Source organism: Rattus rattus, chromosome 9 (genome assembly GCF_011064425.1).
Source record: "Rattus rattus isolate New Zealand chromosome 9, Rrattus_CSIRO_v1, whole genome shotgun sequence".
NCBI lineage: Eukaryota > Metazoa > Chordata > Mammalia > Rodentia > Muridae > Rattus > Rattus rattus.
In genome coordinates, this window is record NC_046162.1 from 34,194,677 (window position 1) to 34,212,006 (window position 17,330).

At 46.5% G+C, this 17,330-nt stretch overlaps 1 protein-coding gene across 1 annotated transcript; it reads left to right on the forward strand.

Moving 5' to 3' along the window:
- The first annotated feature begins 13,461 nt into the window (after positions 1-13,461).
- Nhp2 (NHP2 ribonucleoprotein) lies at positions 13,462-17,097 on the forward strand. Its single transcript, XM_032913829.1, has 4 exons — positions 13,462-13,692; positions 13,793-13,862; positions 16,250-16,355; positions 16,749-17,097. Exons 1-4 carry the CDS (start codon positions 13,533-13,535, stop codon positions 16,872-16,874), a joined length of 462 nt encoding a protein of 153 aa, XP_032769720.1. The 5' UTR covers positions 13,462-13,532; the 3' UTR covers positions 16,875-17,097.
- The last annotated feature ends 233 nt before the right edge of the window (positions 17,098-17,330 follow it).

Consider the following 17,330-nt stretch of genomic DNA (forward strand, 5'->3'; position numbering starts at 1 on the left):
TGTGTTTTGTAAAACGGTCCAGTATCCTCCGACTGGCCTTGAACTCATAACCCTCCATTTTCACCCCCTCAGTGTTGGAATTATATGCTTCACCACCACCATGCCTGGCTTAATTTCATTGATTCTAGATGGGGGAAAATTAAGTTCAGAGTCTTTTTTATGTAGCCCCAGGGTATGGTCACAGACATGTGCCACCTAGCCTAGTCTTAAAAACTTGCTTTTGGAAAAATATTCCCGTTAAATCATATATGAGATGATGGTAAAGAGGGGTACTTTTAAGCTTTGACCACAAAACTTTAAAGTCACAAGTTATGCCATGATTCCTGTGCCTATGTGCATACGTTTGTGAGTGCAAGCAAACAGCCTGTGTGTGAAAATCAGAGAAGTTCTCAATCTTCACTTTCCATTTTGTTCTTTATAAAAAAAATTTTCTTCCCTTTAAACTAGCTGACCCACAACTTCATTTGTAGATCAGGCTGGCCTTGAACTCACAGAAATGTGTCTGTCTGCCCTTTAAGTACCGGAAATATTTTTATTATGTATGAGCAAACTCTGGTTATCAAAAGACTTGATGGAGTGAGTCATTTTCTCCCGTTATTTTACGAGTTCCTGGGAATGAAATTCTTTCACAGAAAGCCCACTCAGTCTTCTCACCATGTTATGAGACAGGATCTCCTTCGCTGTTTCATTTCTCCAGGCTAATGGGCCCACAAGTTTCTGGAGAGTCTCTGCCTCTTCCGTTGTTGATGTAGTAAGCTGGAATTAGATTTGTGCTGCAGTGTTCAACTGTGGGTACTAGGAGACCTGAACTCGGGTCCTCCTGTTGTGCTCTGTCCACTGAGCCTCTCCACAGCCTCTCTACTTTCGAGACAAAGTCTTTCTACACACCCCTGGCTGTCCTGGAATTCACTAGGTAAAGAAAGGCTGACTTTGAATTTACAGAGATCAGCCTGCCTCTGCCTCCTGAGCACTGAAATTAAAGGTGAGAAAGTTAGTATTTTTCAAGACAGGGTGTGTCTGTGTAGTCCCTCCTGGTTGTCCTGGAACTCATCCTGTAGAACAAGCTGACCTCAAAATCACAGAGATCTGCCTGCCTTTGCCTTCCAAAGGCGTGTGCCTCTACTTCCTGACTCTTTTTGACTGGGTCTCACTGTGTATCTCACACCCAGATTGCCCTTAATTACCTTGTCCAATCAGTCTTACAAGATTAACCATCACTGGCTTGCTAGGATGCCTCTCACATACAACTATTTTCTCTATCACTGCCCTAGTCCTCCCCCAACAGCAAAGAGGACCAGGGTTATGGCCACAAGAGATGATGAGGAAAGCCACCCAAACAAGGATGACAATTCAGGAAATGAGGCTCAAATCATTTAAGAGTATGGAACCCAGGGAGACATCTCAGACAGTAAAGAGAAAACACACAGGGTGTGAGGCTGGTACATGACTTTAATCATCACAACACTGGGGAGGCAGCGGCAGATGGAGCTCTCTAGCTAGGGTTAAGACCGTGTCTCAGAAGAGGAGGAGGGAGGAAGAGGAAGAGGAGGAAGAGGAAGAAGAAGGCTGCAGCTGGGTGTGTTTGAGTGTGTTGGGGCTGGAGAAATGGCCCAGCTGTTAAGAGCATGAGTTGCTTTCAGATCACTTTAAATTCCCAACCATCTGTAACTCCAGTTCCAGGGGATCTGATAACTTTTTCTGACTTCCGTGGGTGCCAAGAACATATGTGGTACATCTACATGTCTGCGCATAAAATTAAAAATTAAAAGTTGAACATGACAACACTTTTCTCTCTGACCCTACAGTGGGGGAAGTGGAGACAGGCAGGTCCCCAGAGCTCACCGGCTAGCCTCTAGCCAATCAATGAATGAGTGAACACCACGCTCAGCGAGGGAACTTGTCTCCAAAGATAAGCTGACGAAGGTGCCGAGAACAAAATTCAGTTGATTGGCCCTTTGTTGGAACCGCAGAACAAAAACCGAGCAAACAGGAAAAAGATAAGGTGGGGAGCATGGGAGGGACACGCCCAGCCTTGCCCTCTGGCATCAACACACACACACACTGTGTAGACAAAGAACAACCTCAAGACAGAGCTGGGGGCACACATTCACTTACCTATAAGGACTCATTAGCACACTTCAAAAGTACTTTTTTTAAAGGTTTATTGTTTTATGTGTACACTGTCGCTGGCTTCATGCACACCAAACGAGGGTGGTTGGATCCCATTACAGATGGTTGTGAGCCACCATGTGGTTGCTGGGAATTGAACTCAGGACCTCTGGAAGTGCAGTCAGTTCTCTTAACCGCTGAGCCATCTCTCCAGCCCCCTCAAAAATACTTTCGATGACGTGAATTCCGAAGACATCTTTGCAGAAATGTTCCACAGCCCATAAAAATGGATGCTACAATTATTAGCACCTCAAAAGTATGTTTGCACAGCAGGAGAGATGGCTCAGGGGTTAAGAGCCCTTGTTGCTCTACCAGAGGACCTGGTTGGCTCCCAGCACCCACATTTTGTGGCTGATAACTATATTTAACACCATCCCCAGGGGGTCCTAAACATCTAACCTCTGAGGGCTTAACCTCACTTGTACAAGCATGTAGATGCTCACACCTAAATATGATTAAAAACGATGGGAAATTAAACTTTTTAAGACATTTTTTATTTTATCCGTATGTGACTTGGTTTTGACTGCATGTTAGTGTGTGTACTGAAAAGTGTCAGAACGGCTGAACAGATGGTTGTGAGCCACCATATGGGTGCTGGGCAGTGAACTTGGATCTTCTGGAAGAGCAACGAATGCCTGTAATCATTGAACCATCTTCTCAGCTCCCAATAGAAATATATTTTCCTATACATGTACCTATACAAATATATACACATAGAGACGTGTACATATATCTTTCTATATATGGACTGAAGTAATACAACTGAAAGTTTAGCCAGACCCAGTATACTTAATACTTAATTCTTAATACTTTGATCTAATTAGATCTCATTATAATTAGGTTATACTATTCTTTTCTTCCTCTTCCTCCTCCTCTTCCTTCTTCTTCAACAGAATCTCGGATAGTGTAGGCCATCTTCAAACGTTGAAGGCTTTAGTGACTTTGAATTCTACCCACAGCTTCCACTTCTAGAAAGCCAGGGCTATGGGCTCATGCCACTACGCTTTGCCTCCAGTTAAAGTGACTGAGATTCAAATGAAGCAATGGCTTGAAAGAATCGAGAAAGTGAGGGTCTCGGCACGGAATGTCATTGTGTTACTTGCAAGGGACTTTCTGATGGCAACAAGCTCTCTGGAAGTCAACCACACAATACTCCCATTCTTGTTATTGGGTCCAAGTAATGGACCTTGAGAAAGGGCACTTTTTTCTATGATAAAGAGATCCTTAACAGGCACACACCTTCCTGGTTCTGGGACAAAAGGCTTGTGCCACCATACCTGGTGTCAGGTTTATCTTCAGGGGGCTAGAGAGAAAGCTCATCAGTTAAAAGCACTTGCTGCTCTTACAGAGGACCTGGATTTGGTTGCCAGCAGCTACATGATGGCTTTCAACATTTTTAACTTTAATTCCAAGGTATCTGGTGCTCCCTTCTGCCTGCAATTAGCACCAGGTATGCATGCAACACACACATACATGCAGGCAAAACAGTCATACACATAAAATAATCTTTTGCTTTGTTTTTCGACACAGGGTTCTACTATATAGCCCTTCGTGGCCTGAAATATGCTATGTAGAGCAATCTAGCCTCCAACTTACAGAAATCCCCCTGCCTCTACCTCCTAAATGCTGAGACTAAAGTTAGGAACTACTATTCCCAGCAAAACTAAAGGAGTCTTTTTTTTTTTTTTTTTTTTTTTTTTTTTTTTACCCGGGGAAAAGGGCCTTACTTCCTAGGCAAGCGCTCTACCACTTTAGCCAAATCCCAACCCCTAAAGGAGTCTTTTTTAAAAAATTATCGGGGTTGGGATTTAGCTCAGTGGTCAAGGCCCCAGGTTCAGTCCCAGCTCTGAAAAAATAAATAAATAAAATTATAAAAAAAATTTAAAAAAATTACCATGCATGGGGCTGGAGAGATGGCTCAGCAGTTAAGAGCACTGACTGCTCTTCCAGAGGTCCTGAGTTCAAATCCCAGCAACCACATGGTGGCTCACAACCATCTGTAATGGAATCTGATGCCCTTTTCCAATGTGTCTGAAGACAGCCACAGTGTACCCACATACATGAAATAAATCTTTAAAAACAATTATCATATGTATCTGGGTGGAGGTACACACAAGTGCCAGTCGAGGCCAAAAGAGCACCAGATCATCCAGAGCTGAGGTTACAGCAATTACCCATCTGCCATGCAGTATGTATTCCTTTTTTTTTTTTTTTTTTTTTTTGGTTCTTTTTTTTTTAGCTGGGGACCAAACCCAGGGCCTTGGCGCTTCCTAGGCAAGTGCCCTACCACTGAGCTAAATCCCCAACCCCAGTATGTATTCCTAATCACTGAACCATCTCTCCAGCCCAGATAACTCAGTTAATTCAGCCAAGTACCCCAACAACCCCTAGAGGAATTTCAGCAATATATGTATGTAATTTGTGCATCTCCAGTCTAGATCTGGGTGAGTGGCTCAGGATACTCAAGGCTGTGTGGGTTCAGGTAGGTTCTCTATTCACCCCCACCCCCAAAGTCTCATATAACCTAGGCCAGGCTCAACTCTTTATTTAGGAACAGAATTAACTCCTAATGTTCCTGCCTCCACCTCCTAAGTGCTGGTATAACAGACAACACCAGTGTATGCAGGGCTAGAAACGTAAGCAGGGCTCCCTGCATGCGAACATCATCCCCGGTCCATGAATTGTATTAATTTTTCTCACCTTCTGTTTGAGTTAATCTACAAGGTAGAAGTTGATTCAGTTGACAAACTTTTCAGTCCCTCTGCTGCAATCACCTGTCGCTCTGCACTGCTTTGGGGACCCCTCCCCCTCAACACACACACCAAGCTCCATCCAGAGGAGTCTTTGTGAACAGACTGTCCTGTCAACACTCTTTGTGAGGGCTCTGGATGATGGCTTCCCAGCATTCTGAGAAAGAAAGTCTCACCCTGGTTAGAAGGGACAATGAAGGAAAGAGATAGCTAAGGTCTCCAGACATGGGTGGTCCCTCTGGCCCTGCAGGATCCCTTGTTCTGTGAGTTGGGTTGCCTTCCACCCAGCTTGGACTTGGTAGGAGCCGGATGAGCGCTTACTGTATGTGGCACTGAGGATGGGCCTCGTTTCTAAGTGACCATCCCATCTGTCTTATGAAGTCCAACATGTCTGACCTGGCCATATCTCGTAGCCACTCTCCACTTCAGCTTTGACCAGTTTATCTCCCAGAACTCACTAGTGCTAGATTGCGTCTCTAGAGCACAGAGTATTCTGCTACAGATGACACTGCCTACTTTCTCCTCCTACTGAGGGTTAAACTGTGGCCCTCAAAGAGTATGCTGAGGACCTAGGGCTGGAGACATAGCTCAGCTGGGACGGAACTCACCTAGCTTATGTAAAGCCTTGAATTCAATCTCTGGCACTGTACAAGTGAGCAAGTTGTTAATCCTAGCACTCTAGAGAGGGAGGCAAGAGGATCAGAAGTTCAAGATCATCCTCTGCTGTCCAATTTGAGGCCAGCCTAAGACACATGGAAGAGATCATGTATCTTCCCTACTACTTCCTCCCATTACTGCAAGGGACCATGAAGAAGGATACCCAGTCTCACAGTGGGCTTTCAGTAAAGGGACATTAAAATTGGGGAGATAATTCAGTGGGTAAGTGTTTACTGTGTAAGTGTGAGGAAGGACCCGTGTTCACATCTCTTGTGCAGTTGCGTAAGGCAGCCAAGGCAAGAGGCAGATCTCTGTGAGTTCTGAGACCAACCCAGGCTAAATAGCAAGTTCTGGGTCAGCCCGGGTTTCCCAGGGAGACCCTGTTTTGAAAACAAAACAACAAAAACAAAACAGATCTCTACATAAAAGCCAGGCACAGGGGGCTGGAGAGATGGCTTCGTGGTTAAGAGCACTCACAGAGAGAGCCTTGAACAAGACAAAGTATCAAGGGCAACATGATAAGGCCTGGAAGAGAAGGAGAGAGAGAGAGAGAGAGAGAGAGAGAGAGAGAGAGAGAAGAGAGAGAGAGAGACAATGCTTCCAATAGGAGGAGAGACACCCAGGCAGTGTTTTGAAGAAGTTGTCTGAACCATGATGAATAAGGTGGGAGGGGTGTAGGGAGAGGAAACCGCTGGAACAGAGGCTCCAAGCTGAGAAGACAAACCACTGTTCTCCCAGGGCCACGCAGGGAAGCAGGGCTTCATTCCCTGACATGGGGTTCAGACAAAGCACAAAACAGAAGGCAGGACACGGATAGAAAGGGGCACAGAAAGGAGAGGATGAATCTTCGAGGAGAGTGAGCTGACCAGATAAACTAATGACACCAACTGTGTGGGGGGGGGGGCGCCAGGAACCACACAGCAGAGGGACTAGGGCAGGCTAGTCATCCCCAGTGCAGAGGGCAGGGAAAGCACAAGGATGGGAGGAAACCAACCATGGTACCCCAGGTGTAGCACCCTGGGGATGGTTGCTTCCCCAGGGCAATGGTTTCTTCTATTCCTCTGGTGCCAGCTCCTTGTAACTACAGAGGAGTAAAGCGATGATTCGTTTCTTGGGCTAGAGGAAATAGCTCCGTGGGTAAGAGCACAGATTCTCAGGCTGGAGAGATGGCTCAGAGAATGGTGAAGAGCACTGAGTTCTTCCCGAGGTCCTGAGTTCAATTTCCAGCAACCACACGGTGGCTCATAACCATCTGTAATTGGATCCAATCCGGTCTTCTGGAGTGTCTGAAAACAGCAACAGTGTACTTTGAAGTGTAACAAGTGCTTGTGATAGGGAAGGGAGTCTGAAGGCCAGCATGTACAGCATGTGCTTCCCCGTGCAGCCATATGACCCTTCTGCCAGCCATAAATGAAACGATTCCTTTTGGCAAATGAGAACCGGTTTCGCAAGTTCCTGGCGAATGCTTGTTTTTATCCAACTGCCAGAAATCCTCTTAGACTCAAGGTTGAGCTCATTTCTGGATATTTGGACTGCTTTTTGTCGTTTGGAGTTTGGAGAATTGGAGTTCCTTCTGGGCCCGACAAAAATAAATCTTTAAAAGAGAAAGAGATGCTCCGTTTCAAAATCAAAGTCCAACCCTCTTTTTGACAAAACTCAGCAAAGGAGACAAAAGGAGGCCAAATAAGTAAAGGCAGCAGCCTCCCTGGCAGTCCTCCCCCAGCTGCTCGAAAGCAAAGTCTTTTTGCTCTGATCGTACGCGCGAGGCTTCTGGGACCTCACCCTGTAGAGGAGCATTGTGAAAGCCAGAGTCCACAGACAACACCAGTTCCGCCCTTCCACCACTAAACCCAGAAACCGGAAGAGGCGGAGACAGGACAATCCACAGGCGTCCCTCCGCCCTGCACAGCAGAGGGAAAACCAAAGCGAGTTTGCCCAACGCTGCACAGTAACCGGGCAAACCAAAGCTCCCAACCCTGACAAGCAGCAAGGAGAGAGTGGAGGAAAGTGGGAAGATTTGAGGTGTCAGGGGACACTTAGTCTCCAGTCAACATAAGAAAACTGCTAAAACCTATCTCCTGCTTCTTGAATTCTGGAGACTGACTCCTTCTGTTTCAACACCCTTTTGGGGAACTAATCAGACTGTTTCTCCTCTACAAAGGCAGGGCCTGGTTTACCGAGCAAAATAAAACACTGTCACTTTGCTACCTCCTAATGTAGCCAAGAATGTCTCTGAACCCAGATCCGCCTGTTTCTAGGATTACAGGTGCAAGTAACCATACCCAGCTTTATTTTGTTTTGTTTTTCTGGGAATTGAACCCAGAGCTTTGTCCATGTAAGCAAGTAGCCTACTGACCCAGCTCAACCCTATCTTATTTTCTTTTTCTTTTCTTTCTTTTTTTTTTTTATTTATTTTTTTTTTTTTTTTTTTAAGATTTACTTAGGGGCTGGAGAGATGGCTCAGCGGTTAAGAGCACCCGACTACTCTTCCAGAGGTCCTGAGTTCAATTCCCAGCAACCACATGGTGGCTCACAACCATCTGTAAAGAGATCTGATGCCCTCTTCTGGTGTATCTGAAGACAGCTACAGTGTACTTATATATAATAAATGAATAAATCTTAAAAAAAAAAAATATTTACTTAGGGGTGGGGCTGGATAGATAATGCTGTTAAGAGCACTGGCTGCTCTTGCAGGGGACCCAGGTTCAATTCTCAGCACCCACAGAGTAGGTACAACCATTTATTAACTCCAGTTCCAAAGCTCACTTTTGGTCTCCATGAGCACCACACACAGACACATGGTGTACAGACATACATTCAGGCAAAATATTCATAATTATGAAATGAATAAATTGGGGACTGGAGAGATGGCTCAGTGGTTAAGAGCACTGGCTGCTCTTCCAGAGGTCCTGAGTTTAATTCCCAGCAACCACATGGTGGCTCACAATCATCTGTAAGGGAATCCAATGCCCTCTTCTGGTGTGTCTGAAGACAGCTACAGTGTAACTCATATACATAAGATAAATAAATAAATACATCTTTTTTTTTTTAAAAAAAAAAAGGACGCAACCACGTTCGAAAGTGATGTCTAATTGAGGGGCAGATAAAGTGATGAATCAGAGGAAGATTTGTCAGAGTAGGGTCTACCCAACTCTCAGAGAAGAGAGACAGGAAAAGGAAGCTACTCAAGGGAGAGACAGTGCAGGAAGAGAGAGAGCAGCACAGGAATACAGCAGTGTTCATGGAGAGCAGTGCAGTAGCGTTGAGAGGGAGGAGGAGGTAGTTTTACCTGGAGGAGTTTTAGAGAGACAAGACTAAGAAAGAACAAGCTAGACACAGATTAAAGTCAGAGCCAGCAAGAGAATGAGAAGGGGCCAGAAGATTAGAAAAGATTGCTAGAGTTAGTTTGAAGCCAAACAGAGCAATTCAGAGGCCAAGAGAAAAGCCGATTGAATAAGTCAGCTGGGAGAGGAGTGTTTTGAGTCAGAACAGCTGAGTTGAACCAGCCAGCTAGAGCTCAGAAAGAACCAGAAAGGGTGAGCTGACTCAGCGGCAAGTCTCAGAGGCTGGAAACATCCCAGGCCTAGATAAGATTGTACAGAGGGGAGGGGAGAAGCTTCCAGGGCTGGGCCTAGGTTAGCCGACTGAGGCAGTAAACCTCGGAGATGACAGATACTCAGGCAAATAAAAAGTACTTTTACACCAGTCCTCAAGCTTTAACTGGTAAAATAGGCACACTGAGACATGAACATTGTGTTGGTTTGTGTATGCTCAGCCCAGGGAGTGGCATGGTTAGAAGGGGTGGCCTTGTTGAAGTAGGCATGTCGCTGTGGGTGTGGGCATTAAGACCCTCATCCTAGCTGCCTGGAAGCCAGGATTTTGCAAGCAGTCTTTAGATGAAGGTGTAGAACTCTCAGCTCTGCCTGCACCATGCCTGCCTGGATGCTGCCATGCTCCTGCCTTGATGATACTGGACTGAAACTCTGAACCTGTAAGCCAGCCCCGATTAAATGTTGTCCTTCTAAGAGTTGTCTTGGGGGCTGGAGAGATGGCTCAGTGGTTAAGAGAGAGGTCCTGAGTTCAAATCCCAGCAACCACATGGTGGCTTACAACCATCTGTGCCCTCTTCTGGTGTGTCTGAAGGTAGTGACAGTGTACTTATATATAATAAATAAATCTTTAAAAAAAAAGAGGGGTTGGGGATTTAACTCAGTGGTAGAGCGCTTGCCTAGCAAGCGCAAGGCCCTGGGTTCGGTCCCCAGCTCCGAAAAAAAGAAAAAAGAAAAGAGAAGAAAAAAAAAAGAGTTGTCTTGGTCATGATGTCTGTTCACACATACATATACCTACACACATAAGTATGCACATACATATATGCATATTATACATACATATAGACAGACAGGCAAATATACTATATATATATTATATATATTATATATATTGGTGGAGGGAGCAGAGTCCCAGATGGCACACTATTCCTTCTCTCTGGCAGTTTATACCTCCTTAGACAAAAGTTCTTTATAAAACGACCTCATAGGTAAAATGTTACAGAAATGGAGAGTTACAGAAGGATGTCCGTCCATCATAAGTTCAAAGAAGTGGTTTATTCTGTAAGCTCATCGTAAGTTCAAAGCAGCAGTTTCGCATGACCTCGCTTTATCATAGTACACACCTATGGCCTCGTCCTCGGACCTGACCTAGAATGAGTGTTTTTCCTTGATCACAGACTTGCCGCAAGCCTGTTTCTCTTCCTAGTGCAGTATATGAAGCTGAGCGCACTCCTTATTATGCAGCCTCCTTTATTCTACAGGAGGAGGCACGTTCTATCCTTGATTCTAACTTTATTACACCTTTCTGGCAAAACAATTAAAACCATCCTTTAAACTTTCTTCCTAAAATGATTCGAATCAAATCGACAGTTCTATAAAGTCATTAATTCCTCTAAACAGCATTAATTCATGAAAGCTCATCTTCATGCTGATCTGCAGGTAATTTGCCCAATAGGGTGGACTGATGCCCAAGGCTCTGTAGTAGTGACAGGAAAGGCCTATCAGCAGAGAAAAGCAAGCCTCGGACGAAGTCTCTGGGGCTGTGCCTCTCTGGCCATCGCAGCCATGCAGAACGGTGGACCATCTCCAGGAAGCTCATGTGCTTGCCGTGGCCTTTCCTAGATGGCTCCTGTCATATTTAAACCTTCTTAACCATATACCTATGGAATTTCTATTTAGTACTTTTTTATTAAGGTGGATCTCAGGTAACTAATGCCACACAGAAAACAAAACCCTGGGATGACTGAGTCCACTCTGCAGAGAAAGGCTAGACACAGTTAGCTATCGGTAATTCCAGGGCTTTCCAGAAAGTGGCGGTATAAGCAAGGTAGTGGATTAAGACCGAAGCTGCCAGACTCCCAGCTCTAGTAAAGATGGGAGGCTGGGACCATCAGAGCTTGAGCAGTGGAGGGGCCACCTTTCTTCCCTGTCACAAAGTATGGGTACCTGATTCCTGAACAAAGCTGAGTCTCAGAAGTCACCCTATCTGTCCCCCTAAACTAGGTCTCCCTCAGATGACCTGGAAAGTATTACTTTACTATCTAAATACTTGTTTCCCCCACCATTTAGTAATCACTTATGGAGACACACTTGGTCCCCCTACAACCTTATAAAAGAGGGATTACGGGGGCTGGAGAGATGGCTCAGCGGTTAAGAGCACTGTCTGCTCTTCCAGAGGTCCTGAGTTCAATTCCCAGCAACCACATGGTGGCTCACAACCATCTGTAAGGGGGTCTGATGCTCTCTTCTGGACTGCAGGCATACATGCAGGCAGAAAGCTGTCTGATGTATACATAATAAATAAATATTTAAAAAAAAATAAATAAAAGAGGGATTACTACAATCTTTACCCAGTGTTCCTTCCTCCATCAGCCTTCCCTGGTTCTGTCTTTCTTTGCAATTCAGGGAATGTGTCCAACAATCTGGTGTATCCGAGTCCTCTTGCTGCTGTCCAAGTGATGGCTGAGTGACTGGAAATCCTCAGTTATCTCACAGGTCTCGAGGTTATCAGTCAGGGACAGGTGGGTTCTCTGCTGTCCTTCACAAAACTCAGATCTAAACATGGACCTGATTTTTGTCACTGGGCACTCAGGATCCTCCTTCATACTCACCCTTACCATAGACCAACTTCAGTCCCTCTCCGTCACAGGGCTGGGAGTCCTCATTTCGTGTTGCTCCCGGGTTCTCATTAGCTGAACTCTTCACCCAGATCACATCACTTTTCTTCTTATCTTTCTGTTTCTCTTTCAGGTTTTCTTTTAACATTTAACAACCTTTGTGTGAGTGTGTTGCCCGAATGCATATCTGTGCAGCACACACATGCCTGGGGGGCCCGCCCTTGCAGATTAGATGTTTTCAGATGCCCTGGAACTGGAGTTACGGTTTTGAGTCAGCATGTGGGTGCTGGGAACTGAACCTGGGTCTCTGGAACAGCAACAGATGCTCTTAACCACTGAGCCATCTCTCTAGCCTCCAAATATTTTTTGGCATTTATTTATTTGTTTGTGTGTTTGTTTGTTTATTGTGTGTGTGTGTGCACGCCTGTGTGCACATCCACCCCATAGCACTCAAGGTCCCTCAGGGTACAAGATCAGTTATATGGATCTCAAGACTCAAACTCAGGCTGTCAGGCTTGGAAACAAGTACCTTTACCTGTTGAGCCAACTCACCAGTCTCTTTTGTTTTGAAACAGTCTCACTGCGTTGCCTGGAGTGTCCCCAAATCCCTGGATTTACGCCATTCTTTACCCTTGTATCCAACATAGCTAGAACTATAGATGAGCTGCTGAGGCCAGCTTGTGTCCCTCCTTTTCTTTTTCTATTTTTTTTTAAAGATTTATTTATTTATATGTAAGTACACTGTCTTCATCCACACCAGAAGAGGGCATCAGATCTCATTACAGATGGTTGTGAGCCACCATGTGGCTGCTGGGATTTGAACTCAGGACCTCTGGGAGAGCAGTCAGTGCTCTTAACCACTGAGCCATCTCTCCAGCCCTCTTTTTTTTTTTTTTTTTTTTTAAGATTTATTCATTTATTATATATAAGTACACTGTAGCTGTTTTCAGATACACCAGAAGAGGGCATCAGGTCTCTTTACAGATGGTTGTGAGCCACCATGTGGTTGCTGGGAATTGAACTCAGGACCTCTGAAAGAGCAGTCGGGGCTCTTCATCCATCTCTAACAGCCATCTCTCCAGCACCCTCTTTTCTTTTCCTTTCTTTTTAGTTTTTTGAGGCTGTTACTCTGCGTAGTCCTGGCTGTCCTGGAACTGGCTCTGTAGACCAGGCTAGCCTCGAATTCAAGAGTTCCCCCTGCCTTTGCCTCCCAAGTGCTGGGATTAAAGGTGTGTACCACCACTGCCCAGCGGAAGTCACTATGTAGACTAGGCTGACCCTAGAACTCAGAGATCCGCCTGTCACTGCTGGGATCAAAGGTGTGCGGTTTACAGTTTGAGCAACAGGATACAGAAGGAGAGAAGAATATGAAAAAAGTTTTCAGGTGCTCCAGGGTTTACCTAACCAGCAGTATCAGGTCACAAGGCCCAGAAGCCCAGGGGACACACTCGCGTCATAATTTCCTTCCTCTCCGCATCAATTTCTCCGTCCCGGCCCACTTCCCTTTCGGCCCCGCCTCTCTACCCAGGCCCCGCCCTTTCTGGAATCCAAATTCTAAATTCCGCTTCCCCAGGTTCCCGCCACGGAAATCCAAATCCCGAGCCTGGATTGACCTTTAACCCCGCCCCTATATTCAAAATCCCGCCCCTAGAAATCTACTTAGAGATTGGTCGGTGCGGAATACCTCGTTTCCCAATTGGTCACAGGGTAGGGCTGCTTCATAACCCGGAAGTGATCTCGGAGGCGGCCGCGTGGTTCCTCTATGCCCTGACTGAGTTGTGATTGCTAAGATGACCAAAATAAAGGTGGTTCCCGAGGAATCTGAGGCGCAGGCGGAGGGCTGCAGCGAGGAGCGCACGTACGAAGAGCTGCTGGTCAACCTGAACCCCATCGCGCAGCCCCTGGCTTCCCGCCGCCTGACGCGCAAGCTCTACAAATGCATCAAGAAGGGTGAGGCGGGCTGGCGGGCGCGTGGCGAACCCGGCCCGGGGCGGGCGTGTTGGGCAGACCGGGGTTGACGAGATCTCTGCTCACGCTTCTCTCTTTGTAGCCGTAAAGCAGAAGCAGATTCGTCGCGGGGTGAAGGAAGTTCAGAAATTTGTCAACAAGGGCGAGAAAGGGTAAGAACCGGTTTTTCCCTGGTTTTTAAATTTTGTGCGGCTTTTATTTTTTTAGTGCCTGGGATTGAATTGGCCATGTACATTGGCTTTGTGCATGGTAGACAAGTACCATGCCACTAAGTTTGGGTTATTAATTGGTTAAGAAGAGATTCCACCTACTCAGTAAAGGTGAAATTGACTGACCAGTCACGCAGTCAACTCCCTTCACTACGAGTAAATAGAACTCCCAGTAAGTGACAGGGAAGAGTGTAGAAATCCAACCTATGTAAACTAGAACCCTGTCTGTTCGTTCTGTAGATTGGCACTACTTTTTCAGGCTTTAGGCAACATGGTGTATAGAGACATTTTCCCAAGTAGACCAGGGAAGAATGAGGGCTAGCTTCCGAAGCATAACTAGTTTAAGGCCAGGGTGGGCTATGGAAAAGTCTCAGAACAGACAAGTAAACAAACGAGCAAACAAAACTCCCAAAAGGATAGAATGATATGCCAAGAGTAGTGGGTTAGGCCTTTAATTCCAACAAAGGCAGTTCTCTGAGTTCCAGGACAGCCAAGCCACGTACAGACACCCTGTCTCAAAACAACAAAGGAAGAGAATGAATGAACATTAATTGGGGAGGGGGGGGTGTAGAATCCTGAGAAGAAAGGCTCTGGGGCTGGGCAGTGTAGTGGTTACACGGTGTAAGTGGTTATGCCTTTAAGTGTATGAATGTTTTGCCTGCATGTATGTGTTGGTGATCACTGATGTATTTGGAAGCCAGAAGGCACGATGTCAGATCCCTTCGGACTGGAGTTACAGATGGCTATGCACCACCGTGCGCCATCCCTCCAGCCCTCGTGAGCTTTCTAAGGAATGGTAGGTTTAGTGTTTGTTCTCAGATGAGAGTGGAGGCAGAGGAGTGACGTTTAGGGAAAAATCAGGAGAGGCAAGTCAGACTTAGGAAGCTGTTGTGGCCCAAGTCAGGTGATGGGCAGGAGCTACAGTTGATGGATTTGAGGGGACGGTGACACATGAGTGACTTTACACGCTAGTTTGGGGTGTAGTCTGTGACTATAGACAGTGGAGGAAAACCAGGTTTGTGTGAAAACTTTTTTAAAGATTTATTCATTTATTATATTTAAGTACGCTGTAGCTGTCTTCAGACACACCAGAAGAGGGCATCGGATCTCTTTACAGGTGGTTGTGAGCCACCATGTGGTTGCTGGGAATTGAACTCAGGACCTCTGGAAGAGCAGTCGGGTGCTCTTAACCGCTGAGCCATCTCTCCAGCCCATGTGAAAACATTTTTTTTTTTTTTTTTTTTCCGGAGCTGGGGATCGAACCCAGGGCCTTGCGCTTCCTAGGCAAGCGCTCTACCACTGAGCTAAATCCCCAACCCCATGTGAAAACATTTTTAAGTGTGGTTTTTAGAAAGTATTTCAAATGGTTATTTTATTACATGTGTGTTCCTGCTTGCATGTCTCCTACCATTTGGGTTCCAAGGTTTGAACTCGAGTGGTCAGGCTTGGCAGTATCTTTACCCTCAGAGGCATTGAGTTGACAGGGAAAATGCCCTGGACATGCTCTGCTTAGCTGTCCTACAGGCAGATAGATGGTTGTGTTTTGGTAGGGTGTATAGGGACCAGTAACTTCAGGTGGCACCTGGCACCCTGAAGATCAGGAAGGTAAGGAGAAGGGACCACAAGGAAGGATAGCAAAGCAGCAGGCAGTGTGGACCAGCCCTGTGCCAAAGGGAATGGGGTATGGAAACAGATGTTGTTCCCCACTCTTAGAGAACATTCTTCCTTCCGGTGGATCTTCAGGCCTTCTGGGTCTGGTCCACCGGCAGCTCTCAACCATGGTTGAGGACTCTGGCAAGCTTTCTCTTGGGACAGAGCCTGTCTGTTACTCAAACACGGGTGTGATCCCAGCCAATTTCTGCAGCTTTGTTCTCTGACCCCCGTCCCAGTATATATTGCAAAAGGCAACCAGCCGTTCGGTGCCACTCTGATGGCCTTATTCTATCCCCACACCTGCCATCTGGGATCCTCCTCATGACACTCAAGTCTCTGTTCAGGGGTCATCTCCTGGTTGGAACATTGCTGTTCCTATTTTTTTTTTGGCATTTCTCCCATACCTCATCTGTCCCAGCACTTTACCTCTTGTTACATTTGGTGGCATTTACATGCTGTCAGTTAGAGATCATGTCCCCAGAAGAACGTATTTGCCAAACATGACTTTATACTCCTTTTTATACTCAGAAGTTGGAGGCTGGCTTTAAGTGGGGGGGGAGGGTTGGGGTGGGCATCTTATTCATCTCTGAGCCCTCACAGCCAGGCTGGAGGTGGCTCTTATAACTGAAAGGGAAAGAGAGGGAGTGAAGTAGAAACGGTGGTTTCTCTCGTTGCAGGATCATGGTCTTGGCAGGAGATACGTTGCCGATTGAGGTGTACTGCCATCTTCCAGTTATGTGCGAGGACCAGAACTTGCCCTACGTCTATATTCCCTCTAAGACGGTGAGGAGCTCATGCCCACCCTGCCCCACTCCCATCCTGGCCCTAAGGAGGCTGTTTGAGGAAGTGTCTCGAGTGTTGAAATTCTCTGATCTGGGTGGCTTGCTTTGAGATGGGGTCTCAGCTGGGACTGAAGTGCATAGCACATGGCTGGCAGGTTTCCTTCCTGTAAGACGGGAGGTCTTCTGGATGCTAAGAATAGAACAGAGGCACCGCCCTGCCTACAGGGATACCTCGTAGGCCATGTGGGAATATTCAGTTTTGGCTTGGAGGCCATGGCTTGAGAGCTTAGTATAAGTGATGGCAAACATGTTTACCAGCGGGACGTGGATGTAGGCCAGGTTAGGCTGGTAGGCTGTGACCCGTTCCCAGCAGCTTTTTTTTCCTTCTGTGTAGGACTTGGGTGCAGCTACAGGATCGAAGCGTCCCACTTGTGTGATCATGGTGAAGCCCCATGAAGACTATCAGGAGGCCTATGACAAGTGCCTGGAGGAGGTGCAGGCACTGCCTACACCTCTGTGAGAGACTTGGGCTGCAACCCAGCCCGTTCTAAGAGATGCTGGCTGACTGCAGGCGGCTGCCCACCCTTGCCGCATCTTCCCGATTTCTTGACGTGTGAATCTTCCCAGGCAGCTCCACAGCTGTTCTTGGAGGGAGAGCCAGCATCTTCGCCATCTCCCGTTGAGCTTTGGTGAAGACAGTTCCAAGAATATGGGATAGAAGTAAATGCTAAGGCGAAAATGTGGCAAGTGTGTGGGTGTTTTAAACTCCAGCTGCTGTCAGAGCCGAGATGTGCTGCAGGAGTAGGGAAAGCACCCTTTGAGTACACCCGGCAGTGCTCAGCATACACTCTACAGCCACCCATCTTAGTTCCCACTCTAAGATAGTTGGGGTGGGGAGTCTAGACAGCAGGGCCCAAACCCCACCTATAGAAGCCCATAGGCTCATCGTCGGGGACACCTCCTTACATACCACCAG